Source organism: Gasterosteus aculeatus, chromosome 12 (genome assembly GCF_964276395.1).
Source record: "Gasterosteus aculeatus chromosome 12, fGasAcu3.hap1.1, whole genome shotgun sequence".
In the NCBI taxonomy this organism is placed as follows: Eukaryota; Metazoa; Chordata; class Actinopteri; order Perciformes; family Gasterosteidae; genus Gasterosteus; species Gasterosteus aculeatus.
In genome coordinates this window covers 14,104,848-14,120,920 of record NC_135700.1, presented here as the reverse complement: position 1 = coordinate 14,120,920, position 16,073 = coordinate 14,104,848, and the positions used below count along the sequence as shown (strand labels likewise).

The 16,073-nt window shown below is 40.2% G+C and overlaps 1 protein-coding gene across 1 annotated transcript; it reads left to right on the top strand.

Moving 5' to 3' along the window:
- The first annotated feature begins 2,152 nt into the window (after positions 1–2,152).
- On the top strand, positions 2,153–15,560 carry syt9a (synaptotagmin IXa). Its single transcript, XM_040202903.2, has 7 exons — positions 2,153–2,714; positions 6,761–7,256; positions 7,574–8,129; positions 13,183–13,303; positions 13,396–13,567; positions 13,768–13,897; positions 14,798–15,560. The coding sequence occupies exons 1-7, from the start codon at positions 2,567–2,569 to the stop codon at positions 14,864–14,866; spliced, it is 1,692 nt and encodes a 563-aa protein (XP_040058837.1). The 5' UTR covers positions 2,153–2,566; the 3' UTR covers positions 14,867–15,560.
- The last annotated feature ends 513 nt before the right edge of the window (positions 15,561–16,073 follow it).

Sequence of the window (16,073 nt, the reverse complement as noted above, 5' to 3'; positions counted from 1 at the left end):
TCAGGAATGTTCAATCAATTACTGTACCTTTTATTGTCAGGGCTTTCTTTATGTATTCCCATTTTTGTCTACAGGCCACTTTGTTTCCCAATGTGTCCATTTGTGACTGTGCTGTTTTGTTTCATTGTAAGAAAATCTAAACCGTGCAAAATTCTCCTTATTGTGTTGTGGTCTCTGTGCACATTAGTCTAAATCCTGACTGCCTGTGCTGATCTTGAGTGGATACTGATACTACATCACTTCTGCCTTTGGTAAACTTGACAATCGAAAGTAATCACTGTGCAAGCTTAAATAGTTATCAGCACGCCAATCATTTCAATACACCATGAGATTTTTCTATCAAGTGATGCAATACGATACACAACGTGTTGCCTCACCCACTTGTGTCCTACGAGGGATGTCCTCAATAGAACCCCCTCCTTTTGTCACTGTGCAAATTGTTGATTGTGTAATCATAAAATATGATTTTCCGTCCATTTGTTCGACAGTCTACAGTTGATTGATTAGCTGATTCAAGGATTAAAGATGTAGATTAGGAATAGACTAATTTATTCCTATGTACCCATCCATAAATTATCATTTGAAATTATTTTTGGATCACCATCCCCATTCCATTTAAGCCGAGAGAGCTTATGGGAGTGCAGTGTTTATAAAGACTGCCCCAATTATGTTGATCTGTTTATCCCGACTGGTAAACCAAAAAATAGATCAGTCCAGGAGTAAATTAATCGGATTTAGACATAAATGGGGGGAGAAAGGTCGAGAGAACATTCAAATTTTTGGAAACATTAGGGGCTAGTTTACAATGGAGGGAGGAGAAAACATATTACAGAACATGAATGATGGTGTGGAGGAGGCTGACAGAAGAGAGTGGAAGAGATGAAATGGGCTACGGACTGCCTTCTGTCTTTTACAGTTGCCATGGACACCAAGAAAGCTGACTTCTGCGGTGTGAATATTTTTTTCAAACGAAAATACACACAAGACCACAGAATTGTTAACTCCATCATCTACTTGTCTATCCACTCACAAAACTCACGCCTCCAAAAAACAAAACAAAGGATATGTATTTTACTTTGATACCATGTAAACCCCAATACCATGTTTTTTGGGGGCTCTGTGGGAAAACAAGCCAATCAGAGTAACACATACATTTTCATAGCCATAGTCTTCATCGACCTAGAGTTCCTTGTGCAATGATGTTGGCTATTTGGGTTACATTGGTTCCAATGGGTGTTTATTTAAACTCATGCGGGTCGAGGATACAGAGAAGGAGGCCGCGCACCAGGAGTCCAAACTTATTTTAGTATGGGACTTCATCCAGGGCCAATCTTAGTAAAACATTGGCAAAACTGCAACACATCCGGTTTAACACACACACACACACACGTTAAAAATATACAAGCAAAATCCCACTGCAAAACACTGCAAAATCCCCTTCTGCTGCATCTCCCCTGCTTCCACCAATGACCTGAGGGTCTGGGCCCACAGAAATATTGGACATGTTCCGTTCTGTCCGGACTGTTCTCCTCTGCTTTAAATCCTCCATCGTCATCCCTATTCTCAAACAACAAAAAGTGGTCAATCATACTATAGCATCCAATACAAAATATTCTCACAGCCGGTCCAGATATTTCAAGACGTTGGAAGGATCTGTTATATCCACCACCTATAACCCCCAAATAACCATTTCTTCATTCTTTGGTGCTATAGATTTTAGTGAGATTGGACAGCTGCACGTCCTCACTGCTGGCCCTCAGCACAGGAATGGCACAAGGTGGCACATATCGAACACCCCTGTGTAGTTTCTCGATTAGACAGCAGTTGTGGAGTTCATCCGTGGAGTTATAATTAGGCAATTCAGGAACAATTCAGAAGAATAAAAAGTAAAAGACAGAAAGATAAAATAAATCCCTCTCTCTCTCTTTTTCTTTCACACACACACACACACACACACGACAGATACACGCACACACGTCTTGTAAAACAACAATTAGTCAATCTCACAAAACGGAAGAAAAATCATCAGATGGGCCACGTGCCTTCGCGTAAAACCAGATCAGGTTCACTGTAGTTTTTGCTGCAGGTTGAACCGCTCTCAAATCCAACAACCCCTCCCTCAAATGCTGGTGAACCTTTACCTGAGCTTCTCACAGCTGATGTGCTGATGCACCTTGTTGCAGCGGACCGCCCGGTGCAGCTATTCACCGTAGCGAGAGTCCTGCTCTGTAGCGCACACACATTTCAGCACCCTGGAAAGCGCACGACGCCGCAGTGGCGACGCGTGGATTCAACCGGTTGCTTTCAACGAGAGCATCGCGAGGGGGACGTTTTTATTGACTATTTGTCTTCCAAACCTGGAGAACGCTTTTTGCATTCTGGAGCACTTGGAATAGGTTGGTTTCCTCCAGTGTAGAGCGTCTCCATCGCGTGAGTAGGCGTGCCGCTGCCGGTTGCGTGGTCGGCTCCAGAAGCCGTGTTGAGTAGCGCGGAATAGTGACAGCAAGGCGGTCGGAGTGGTGGTTGCGCCTAAGAGACACTCCGTTTATAAGGATGCTGGTGGGAAATGCCTGGAGACAGAGATGACGAGATTTGTCAAAAGGCACTCGAACTCCTCTCAGATCTTTGCTCGAAGGGGGAAGTGCAGAACGAACACTGCCTGGATTTTATCTACTATTTCCGAGACCTTGCCAGGCCACGCTATACGGATTCAGGTAAAGCATCATTTACACGCGTAATCCAACCGTTGCATTTCATTGATCTCAAGTGAACGCGCATTTATCTTCTTTCATTCTGCGCATACAACTCAACGGGGGTTAAAGTGGATGTAACCCTTTCACAAAGAAAACCCTTTTGATTGGTTTCTACCCACTCACATTTCCAATTATCTAGCTAAATCATTCTATCTAAAATGATCAAGCTTTTTGTGCAACAAAATGCACTTGCACGGCATCGGGCTCTCGTTTTCACAGAGAGACACATTTTAGTCGTGAAATTGCACACTTCTTTTTAAAAAATCTATTTGAAGTAAGTCCGACTATGTGATATTACGCCAGTTCATTCTTGACACACGTGCACGGATGCCAGGAGTGGATATCGTGCAGTCGCAGTATTGCACATCACATAGGCTACGCCTGCACAAAGGCTACTCTCCTCCCTGCTCCATGAGTAGCGCTTCGACCTGCTCTTCCATATCGTCGCATTCCAACTATATTCTACTTCTTTGAAAGTTTACAACTTAAGTCTTCATCTTACCGTTTTGTAATACGACGACGGATATCCAGTCCCATATGAATAATTAACGTGACCACATAGTGACACTTGTCATCTATAATGACCGTCTTCAAGGGAATGTTGTAAGATGTGTGTGTGCGTGTGTGTGTCAGTGCGTTTGTGCAGGAGATTGATCGAGCAAGAAGGCACACTAACTGCAATCCTCCTCATACCTTCATTTTGCTTCCATTAGTTTGCATTATCATCAATCATTCCTCTACAAATGAAAATCCATTATGAATCCCCACGACTCCCCTGTCCCTCTGCCCCTCTTTCCTTCAACATTTCCCTTCTACTAATTTCCTATGTTCCTGCCAGCTCTCGCCTCATTCCCTCATACATCATCTTTCTGCCTTTCCTTTTCCAGTTTGAATATTCAATTTACATGTTTCAGTGGAGTTGGCTATCTGGGTGGCTTTCCTATAAGGCTCAATTTTAGTTTTGACAATGAATAAAAATTCATCTGTTTTTCACAAACATGCTCGAAATTCAACATTATCATGATTTGGCATTTTCAGGGACCTACAATGGTAAAAGTTAATGGAGCTGTAGCAGAAAGATAATCCGAGGGAGGAGCGCGGCGGATGGGCGTCTTTGTGGCCCCTGCACATGATGTTTTCCCAAACACCCTGAACATTCCTTTGGTTTGTGGACTGCTGTTATGTCCCAAGTTCGGCGTTATGGCCAATCGCCATCTAGGATTTTGTCCGCCGCCATCTTGTTTTTTTGCAACCAGTTAATGAATTGACCATATTTGGACATAAAGACGTATTAATGTAGAACTGCTTCATACACCTCTGGTTGTAGCGGGCTGTCAATGAAAAGGTAACAGTGACCTCAAGCATACCCTGTTTCACTGTTTATTCTAAACTGGACCATCATTTACTAAATGAACATCGTGCTATAATTAAGGAGATAAAGCTAAAAAAGGAAACCCTAAACTCATGTTTACAATATTTATTGAGTTTTAATCAAGAATTATTACTCTCCAGATGGCCAGAAGAGAGAATGCGACTTTGAGGAACTTCATGGCTTCACTTACCGCACTTCACTTAAACGTGTCTATATCTGTAGGCAAAAAAAAAAAAATCTCAAATGTTCTAAAACAAGCCGACAATTTTCAACTAATAAATGCAAAGAAATGATAATGGCAAACAACAACATCTAAAGCGGTAGAAGTTTGTACATTGCTTCTTCAACACCTTTTTGACTCCTACACCATTCCCTCTTTGAGAGTCCTCTATTCTAAAATTGCTACACCCTCTTTGTGGTGATACAGTCTCTGATTCCCTTCAACTGTCTATAGATCGTTGCTAGCGGACCTCTGCAGGAGGCCCGTCGAGCTCACTGTGTGCTCAGTGTCCTCAGATGGCAAGTGCCTCTATTTCACCACATTATCCTCCAAAATCACACATTTTCTGGTATTGACAGGATCTCCAAGCACAGAAAGGACAGATTGTCTGAGTTCCTGCGTGAGGTCTAATGACAGCGCCCACACACAGAAACAAGATTGGATTTGGAGGAAAAGTCACACAGAACTATTATTGTCAAAGTCTTTGGAGATTTGTTGCTGCTGAAACGACAGGGTCTTTAAATGTGGTGTAACATAAAGTCTAACTGACATTAAACTGATATGCATGTTAATTAACGAGCATTAGCATTAGTTTTCCGTTAGGTTCCGCGGTCGACTGTGCACAATTGACGGGACAGGATTTGTTCATCAATGGCAGGCGATCTACCGGCACCGCCTTGGCGGTCAACCCATCGGGCAACCCTGATATAGTGGACTGATGGTATTAAAAACACACCTTGCAGGAGCCTGTACTTTCAATGTAGTAAACAGCACAGAAGCTATAGAGGCATGTCACTTCAAAGGTGCATAGAATGCTAAGCAGAGACGTGAAGTGCATAAAAAAAGGGTGTCAAATATTCTGAATTAATAACTAACTAATTATTTAGCATCATAGAGAAATGCAATTTATATCCCCAACATTGGACATCAATGATGTTGTGAAAAGATCACAATCTGTTAAGCTATTTGTATAAAAGTCAATTGGCTGATATGATGCTACTAATTCAGTATCATGAATAAATACAATATCAAAATCTTTAAAGGACATTATTATTGATGATTCATGTTAATATAGTGCCTACAGGCCTATATGAACATTAAAAGGGTTGTTGGTAGCCGTAATAATTACTCCTTTCCATACAAATGTGATGTAATTTTAATATTTCTTTAATTTTACTTCACTGGGTTCTTCCATATAGAAAGAAGGGAGAGGCTTATTTCAGTTTGCAAACCTGTGACCACAGTTCCATATTCTCACAGAATGGCGTATAAATTGGTTGCTTGTTAGTTTGGGCAGTTTTTCATTCCAATATGAGGGGCTTTGTAAAAAAATTCTAATACATCATTGCTATTCTAGCCCACCCACACAGTTTTTTAAACCATGGCTTCAGCAGTCTTTTTGCAGCCCGGTAGTATAGTATTATTATAAAACAGAGCTAACCTGTACTTTAGCATTTAACATAAATAAGTTATCCCAGGAAAGAGCGCCTGATTCCCTGTATTGCAAGGGACATGTGAGTACGGTGTTATGTTAGACTTGAAAACAAATATGTGCCAATACATTAGGCAAAGTAAAAACCACATGGCAGGTATTTCAAAACAAACCATGTACAGAAAATGCTGCGCATGGCAATATATGTTCTATATGCTCTCAATGGCCAAATGGACACAGCTGTTATTAAGGCTTATTCGAATTCAGAACAATATTTGCAGTGCCAGCCATTATTTTGACACACTGTCATCGTAAGTTGATTGATGTCTTTTGTTTTTTTCTCTCCCACTGCCTTAAATACGATTGGATTGAGATGTAGTCCAATAACCCATATTGTGCATTTGAAGACTTTGTTTTGACCAAAATAAACATGAACATTCTGCTGTAATCATATTCTTCAATGATTACAATGACCAGCACTTCCAAACATCTTCACCTTGAGGAAACTAACTCATGCATAGAAGAACAGAGATGGAGGGACCAGAGCATGTAGAATGCGTATGATGCTTGTACCTTTAGAGTTACAGTAGTCTTAAAAATAACTAATGTCAGAAATACATTCTTTCTGTATTATATTATCTTTAAAAAAACTGGTGTAATACTGCTGTAGAGCTTGTATACTGACATTCATTCATGTTGCGCATTTTTTTCAGGTACTACTACAGAAGAAAACACTATTATATTATTCAAAATAATAAATAATAAAATGTGTAACATGCATGAAATATAAGAAATATGCTGAAGTTATATTCTAGTTTCTTTATTGAAAATCCTGGCAAGCGATTTAAAAACTGTAAGGTGGCAAAATAGCCAATGATGGTGGTGATAATGAAGTGTTGAAGGGATAGCTTTGCAACAAATCATGAAGAGAACATAATTCACTGCCGGATCCTTATTTTCTGTCCATCTTCTCACCTTCTCAGACATATCGGTGAGTCTGTTGTCACTGGTAGTGACTGCCTGTGGCCTGGCCCTGTTTGGCGTCTCCCTGTTTGTGTCCTGGAAGCTCTGCTGGATACCATGGAGGGAGCGTGTTCTCTCCCCCACCACCAAGGAGGCCCATGGGCACCTCAACCCGATAATGAGCCCTCTGCACTCGCACCTTTCACCCAGGCAGCCAGTTTACACAGCCGTGGACCCCCTGCCTCTCAACCGCCGTGAGTCATCACACTGCTCCATCGCCAGGGAGCCCACTCCTGTGGCATCTGTGGTGTCAGTGGAGGCTCCATCAACTCCAGTATCACCACCACCTGTGGTCGTGGCCACACCTGAGGCAGCTATGAAGATCAGTCACACATCTCCGGATATCCCACTGGATGCCCAGACTAAAAGCCGTGAAAATGGGGTTAACACCAACCCTCGTATGCAGAGACAGACCACTGATCCCCAAACCTCTGGCAACTTAACATCTGAAATAGGGTGAGTAAAATTTTTAGTTACGTTTTTTTGTCTTTTAACAGCACTACTTGATTTTGGTAAACATGTGCTGCCACATTCATTGGTATTCTAACCTACTCATGGCTCTCAACACCAATTGCAGGTCTGTGACAGGACTTGAACTCTGGTCTCCTTCATGGCAGCTACTTTCATTTTACACAGCTTTCTGCCCTACTAAATATAGGGCAAAGTACGTCCTATAATACCACTGTGTGTAAATTGTGAAGGACAGAATAGTCCATTATGAATCAATTCATGGATTATGCATTGAGATTTCTGTCGTTTTTCTCTGCCAACAGACAAGGGTCCATTCGCAGGCACATGAACCTTTCCAACCCAGACTTCAACGTCGCTCAGTTCCAAAGGCAGGACTCTCTCACTGGAATGGGACTAGGCCTCGGTCGTCTCAAACCAGAACTCTACAAACAGCGCTCCCTTGAGGGAGATGAAGGGAGTCGCAGAGGCGGGGGCTGTGGGTGCCTCCACTTCATCCTCAAATTTGACTGCGACCTGGAACAGTTAATAGTTAAGATCCACAAAGCAGAGGAACTGCCCGCCAAGGACTTTTCAGGTACCTCTGACCCTTATGTTAAGATCTACCTTCTCCCTGATCGTCAGACCAAGCACCAGACCAAGGTGCACCGCAAGACGCTGAATCCTGTGTTTGATGAGGTCTTCCTGTTTCCCGTTGCGTACTCTGAGCTTCCCACACGTAAGCTGCACTTCAGTGTCTATGACTTTGACCGTTTTTCACGCCACGACATTATTGGCCAAGTGGTGGTGGACAACTTCCTGGATCTGGCCGATTTCCCCAGGGAGACGAAACTCTGCCGGGACATCCAGTACGTCTCCTCGGTGAGTCAACTTATGTTCAATATGGTGTCATGCTCAATTAGACAAGATCTGTTACATTTAGCTTATCTATACCACAAAGGGCAAAAGTCTGATTTCTTGTTATTGAGAGGGACATATTTGGCTTAAATGGATAGTTTATATCAGCACACAGCCTAATATCAACAAATGGAGTGGTAATGACCTGCTGCTTTTTACTGTGCATTTTTTTTCTCTCTAATACCTCATTTTACACTGCAGCTACATTTGACTCTATGAGGTCAGGTGACCCAAAGAGACAGACAATCCATATGCAGACAAGGACAGTGTACGGATAGGTCAGATGAACAAATTACTTCCAGGGGCCTGCTGCTTATTTCCAATGTAAAAACCTAACTGATATGTGTAATTCAAATTACGTACTTCTTTTAAACCAAACAATATTTTTCATGAAGAACCTTACAAACTAGTTTTGGTTTCTTAACCTCTAAATTAACCTAGTTAATGTGCTTCTGTATGTGACGAATGATAACAGGACTTTGAATGACTTCCAAAGACTTGAAATGCAAATTAAGTTGACCGTCTTTATTAACACACTTAGCTGAGCACCTTAGTTTGTATATCAGGTTAATAGGTCTCACTTTAAAGAAAAGGGGTTTCAAAAGGGATTAAGTCTTGCAGCATTATGTGAAATAATCTGTTCATGGTGGACTAAATCCTTGTCTCCACCGTTTTACAGACTTGCCATTACAATCATCTCCAAAATCCAACGTCTCAGGGATATCTAGTGATGTATTACAACTTTTATACATTTGATTTATGGAGGAGCAATTAATGAAGACAACAAATCTCTGCCGATTAAAATATATTCCCTTTTCATATCAGATAACTCATCACATCAGGCAGTTGCTATGGATAAAGAAAGAAATAAATTTGCATGACGAAAACCATTAACTGTTCTCTACTACCACTCTAAATTCAGCCCCCTCGGCTGGGACCGCAAGTTTTTTAAATATATGTAAATTAAAAATCTAGGACAAGACTGCCTTAAGTCAATGGGATTCAATTTCCCTCAGCGTGTTATTGACTTTGCGTTCTTGCATGTGCAATCGTGCACATTTATCTTTCTGAGAACCAAGTGGATATTTAGATCAAGGTAATGAAGAAGAAGAACAAGAAGTAGAAGAAGAAGAGATGATTTGTGTAAACTTGAGCACTTGAGTGTCAAACTTTCACTAATTTCCAATTTCACATTACTATTGTTTTGTCAATATCTACAGAAGTCACAGTTACATGTTTTTGATTATTTTTGCTAAGACACATTATATGCCTACAACTGAAATATATGAAAAGCGTTTTGTGAAATAGACAAAACATAAATATTTTTGGACATGCTTTCAGTGATCGCTTCATTGACAGGCATCTCGGTGTGTGAGAGCTCATCTAAGTGTAATGCACCATTGGTCTCTGTCTTCATAGCAGGCTTCAGTGGAATTAATAGGAACCCGGGCGCTTGATTGCTGCAGACAATTCATTACATTCTTGGGACGTCAACCAAGCAAGATCAATGAGTGTGAAACTTCATGGTGTGTTAAATTCCCATAGCTCCTGCCCTCGGTTATATCTGCAACAATAACATTTCACTTTAACTAATGTGGAAGTTGTTTGATACCTATCTGACTGCAAAGGTTTATTGTGCTGCTGGACATATATTAGGCAATGTTGAAGAATTCACAAATGTTGACCACATTGTTGGTTAAGGGAAATGTTCATGACGGTTATCATAGCCAATCAAACTCACCCAGTTAAGATTACCAAGTTGCACTATACTGTTTTCCTTAAGAAAACAGTATAATGTACCTTACATGAAGCAGAGAAATATAATAAATTCCATAATGTGCAGTTATAAAGCAACCTGGCACCTTGGGATTTAGCTGCTGTGTCTCTGTGTGTCCCTTGTCAATGTTAAATACCCTTTGTACCTTAATAACCTGAATTGCACTGACTTACTAATCAAACTGTCAATCAGAGTTAAATACAGGAACAGTGCTATCCTGATATATCAATAATTTAGCCGGGTAAAGAAACCTGTTAAATGTAAAAGCGCAACCATGTAAAACCTGAAATTATATATTATTATATACATTTCTGTATTGTTTTTTCTTTTGTCTATGAAACTTGATTCAAGTTTGGCGGCATCTGTAGAACGTGTTTTGATTGTGGTGAATCTGTGTAACAGCTTTATAACCATCTACAATTGCCTGTTACATGTTACATACTCGTATGTTACATACTCGTTACAATATACCTTATTCATAAAAATAAACCACATCTATGTCATGCCAAAAATAATATTTTACACTATTTGACATGACTGAATCTGAATGGTAATGTAGCATTCACGCTCAGAAAGGTATTGGAAATGACGGTACATAGCAGTGTATATATCTTTGTCTTTGAGGACGATTATTATATTAACAGTTGATGAATTTGCACCGTGAATGTCAGAAACAATTTCCATAATCACATTAGTTAACATTGTGGCTCCTTTAGCAAGAGGAATGGCTACAGTGGTGGGAGGAGTCCAGGGAGGAGACTGAAGCTTCGGCACAGTGGAGTACATCCGATCAAAAAATAACATCCTTTCATTCTGAAGGCGAGAATCCGACATGTACTCCACATATAGGCCAATCTCGATACTGTATAAGCCATAATGACATAACGACAGTTGGCACATGCACAAAAACAGCAGACGTGTCCCACTTTCACTCTGCATACAAAGTCTAACTGGGTATTGAGTTCTTGAAAAAAACAAAATAAATGCATTTTAATTTTGAAAGAATTAATTAATTAACATTCGTATGGTGTAGACGGATAATCTAGCCTCATATTACAGTGTGCATAGGAGATGGAAGAGAAGGTGCTCAGATCTAGAGAAAGTTAGAAGACAACTGCATTAAAATCATAGAAGAAAATATTTAGTATCTTTAGTTGGTGTAAGTTTAATAGCTAAGCTCAATTTACGGCTCTTTCAATATTGGAGAAAAAAATGGAAAAGTACATTTAGTTTATTGTAAACTACAAAACCAGTGAACAACAATATTCAAGTGTTCATTTGTAACGTTACTGTGTAGTATGTAGATGTAGCATTTGTAGCTTGAGGGGCAGCAGGGTGACTACTCTCTGTCTGCATGTTGTACTTGTGTCACACTGTGTAACTGTTTGCACCTCTTAGTCTTTAGCCTCCAATAAATCCTAAAAACTCCACAGAGGCAAAGTGCACCACCTTAAGACCACCTTGAGAGATCATGGCAGACTGGGGTAGGAAAAGTAGAGCGCCATGCACAAATGCATTATATCCAACCTCTGAAAAAGCAAAATACAGCAACAACACTCTCACATCAAGGCAAAGCATTCGCCCCACCAGGGGGACGTTTGACCGCAGGAAGGATTGTGTGCTCCACGTAGAGGACGCCTGCCACCGGGCGGGTTTCAACCAACAACCGTGACTCGATAGCTTACCACCGCGTTCACCCTGCTGCTGTACGGTTGGGATATACTTGCATATGACAGGTGGCAATGGGGACTTGAGAAATACAGTGACAGCTATTCATTCCTTCACAGTTTTTTTTTTTGGTTTCTCGCTACAGTCAGCTCATGTGCGTGCACACGCACACACACGCACACAGACATACGCACACACACATGGTACACACAGACTCGCACACTTGCGCAGCTGCTTGTTTTCAGACATTTGCACACGTGCCCCACACAAATACACTCATAAACAAGCTAATTATCTTTCGCCACCAGTTCAGAAGTACGACAGTAAATATTGAATGCAGAAGAAAGAATGATCACTGTCTATTCTTTTACTTAGTTGTTAAGAACGATAGTATTATTAAATCGTCAGTGCTGATGGGATTGACCATATGGTTTGTTTTCAGTGCCAGATTTGGCGTGTGTAGCTCTGTAATTGAAAGAAATGTCTTTGAATATTTTTATTTTTGAGAACCGCAACGGCACGCCAACACGACCTTGTGTAATACAATTACAAATCAATACAATTAAATGGGATTTGCTTCATTGTTTAAGTTATTATTTTGGCGGATTGATTGTTTTTTCCTTTCACTGAGCTGGGACATGAACAAGCTCAGTGTGTGCGCATTGCAACATTAGGGGAGGTTGATTGTAACAAAGATAAATGTCAATTTAGGTCTCAGGCAGGAACTCTTTTTCTCTTTGCTTCTTTCTCTCTCTCTATCTTTCTTACTTCTCTTTCTCTTTCGCAGACTCACACACACACAAGAAATACACATACACACACACACACACACACACACACACACACACACACAATGCACATAAAAAAACACTACCATGTAACAGAAAAAGACAATAATGCTTGGCAGACAGTGGTACATAAAGCTAAGCGAGAAATGGAGAGGACATAGAGTATGACATTTTTGGGGCAAATACACATATTATTGCACTGTATTTTATACTATGTGTAACTTAGTAAAATCTTTAAGCATACTGCACATATTTTCATTTGGCTAAAAAATGTGAAAGTTAATAGAATGTAATAATTAATAATACAAAGGCCATCTCGTTTACAAACCAGTATATCAGGGCGAGATTCTACTGCAGGAGGAGTTGTCTTCACCAGACATGTTTGTGTGCTTTCCTGGTTCTCACGTCCTCGGTTATGTTATTTTAAGAGCAAGTGTGAAGTAAGCTTCTGCCTTTCTGCAGCTGAACAGAAGTCTCCGTGTTAGGTGAAATGTGGGAGGCTTTTATTTGAGCAAAGTGACAGAAGGACGAGAGAGGAAGATGTTTCAATCCTGTAACCAAATGTCATTTGGACACAACCACTATTTGTCCCCTCCAACTGGTGTAAAAAATAGTGAAAAGCAGCATTACTATAAATAATCTCAGTAATATAATTTATAGAGTGAAGTTGCTTTCAAACACAATACATATTTGCATAACAAACAATTGTCATACTTAAAAGGAAAAATAGCAGTATCAAAGATAAACCTATAATAGAGTAAATGTGTTTTGTGTTGTCTTTCAGGATAATGTGGATCTCGGGGATCTGATGTTTTCACTCTGCTACTTGCCTACTGCCGGCAGATTGACAATTACCTTGATAAAGGCTCGCAATCTCAAGGCCATGGACATCACTGGTGCATCTGGTAATTTGGAAGCTGATACTACTTATAACTATGGAGTCTCACTGGTCTCCTGAATGGAAATGAACATCTTCCCGTTTCTCTCACCATTACAGATCCATATGTGAAGGTTTCACTAATGTGTGATGGTCGCAGACTGAAGAAGAGGAAGACATCTACAAAAAGGAACACCTTGAATCCCGTCTATAACGAGGCCATTGTCTTTGATGTCCCTCCAGAAAATATAGAGCAGATCAGCCTTTTAATTGCAGTGATGGACTATGACCGGTAAGGAACTTCTACAAATATATATATATATATATATATATATATATATATATATATATATAAAATTGATGTTTCTGTCACATAAATAGTTGGACTGTTTCTATTTTCACACGCACAAGATGTGGTGCATTTTTATTTTTGGAGCACATGGTGGCTTCTGATCACATGCCTTGTCCTCTCTCTCCCTCCTGTACCCACAGAGTGGGCCATAATGAGGTCATTGGTGTGTGCCGAGTTGGTAATGATGCAGACAGCCTCGGCCGAAACCACTGGAGTGAAATGCTCACGTGTCCCCGAAAACCTGTTGCCCACTGGCATCCAATTGTCGAGGTAAGGTGACATTTCTGTGACGCGTGTGTTTCCTAGCATGCACACTGTTAAAACTAACACTGTCACAGCTGCTCTTATACATTTAAGTTGTGTCCCTTAGGCATGCTGCTAGCAAGCAAGTATTAGAGAAAAGTCTATCTATGAATACATTAATTGAAATTTGGTATAGGGTTATAAACAATAGCCGCTCTTCTCTCTGCGGGGACTTTTTTAATATGTGGTGAATTAAAAAAATGCAATTATACAAATCTCTACCCTTGGGGAGGGTGGCGGGGGTGCAGTAGAGTGGATGAGACGGATAACTAAGAAGATTATATTCTTACAGCAGAGAAGAGGAAGTGTTGCTGAGAAGCTGACGGATGGTATCTATCTATAAGAAAAGGCCTTCATTGTGTGCATTGTGTGCATATCAAAGGTTTCTCTTTTGCAAAGTAAGACAAGGAGACAACGATAGAAAACTGGAAATTGAGCTTTTAATGTTTTTTTTACGCGGCTATATGACTATTTAGTAGGCTACTTTGAAATTTATATTAAAGCCTCGAGAAACCCTGTTTATTACTTATTTCCTCCCAATTAATCTCATTTAAAGGAGCTGAATCCTCTCATCCTAAAACCATTCCTGAAACTGTAATGACAGCAGTCCTAAAATAACATTATTTTTAAAAATAAGGCAGGTCTCCATGTTTGTTTACCATGTAAGTCACTCAGAAATGTTTGTATTTTTGTCTTCCCAGTTGGTAAATAAAATGGGCAAAGTATCTATTCCCCAGAAATAATGCCAAATGGGATTTATTTAGTGTTTCCTATGCCCAATTTATAACTGTGAGTGGGTGGTACATTTATTTGGAAGTTTCAAGATGACCAGCTTGATAACGACGCCCGCTTGACTCTACTTTGCAGTACCAAGGGACTACAGGCAGTAGCCAGGGCGGATCCTGTAATTCTCTAAAGACGCCTCCCTCTCCGTAGCCTTGAACAACACTTCACACAAGAGCACCAATCAACCTGAAGCATTGGCTGCACCTCTGGACATTGTGCTGCACACGTACGATCATAAAAGAATAATCCGTTCATTGAGAAACTACTGGAAAGAGAGAAAAGCTCCGCTCAATAGGATCTGTTGCATGTCGAATGAATGCAAAGATGGATGTTTTCTTTTCTATATTGTTCCAAAGGAAGAAAAAAAAAACAGGCATATGCAGACAATTGAAGTCTTTGCTATTCCTGGGTTTATACGGTAGTTACTAATTTTTACATGGTCTTGTTACTTGTTTTAATGAGGTGAGTCTGTAATTGCACAATGTTCTAACAACCAGTTGAACTGCCTGTACTGTGTGGTTTTTTCACTTGGTAATGAATTGGTGCATGAGGTCTTGGTTTGGTGGGATATCTTCTCCTTGTTTGTTTCCGTTTCTATTTTGGGGAATAGGATGTGTTGTTCTGTCAGTTGATGTACAGTGATGGTTGATTTCTAGACAGAGTATCTGTAGGAAAAATGTGTTTAATGTTATCAATAAATATCATTCCATTAAAAAAAAATACGTTGTTTATTTCGGCCAGTTATAATTAATCATTTAAGGAAATATAAGAAAAAGCACTGACTGTAGTTCTACATGGTGGACAACTAGGACATCTGTGAAACAATAAAACATGAAAAACTAAACGATAAAAGAGTTTTAATTATACACTGTTAAAGTTGTAATAAAATGTTTGTATATCCATTACATTACTAAAATAATGTAAAAGGTGTTGTTGGACTTGCAGTCCATAAAAAGACAACCAAGTGGCAGCCAAGCTGTTTGTTTGAGCGGATCATGGACACCTGTAGGCTCTGCACAGCTCCAAAATAATTGCCAATAAGCAAATACTCAAAAGCAGTCTGGAGAAACCACATTTGCAATGGATCCCTTCCCGTTTGTATTAAAGTCACGATGGCAACTAACCGTCATTTGCTGCCATCTGGTTAATGACCATGACTTGACTTGTTCTGTTCCTGGTTACACCTCTGTGTGTCTGTGTGTGTGTGAATCATCATGCAATATCATCTAAAAGAGAGAAAAGGAGCGGGTGGGTGTGGGTGTCCTTGTAGAGACGCAGGTGTGTAGGTTGCTTGTTGAGGTCTGGTCAGTGGGCACTCTGTATGACACATTTTGAGTAGGCTGTACAAATGGGATCC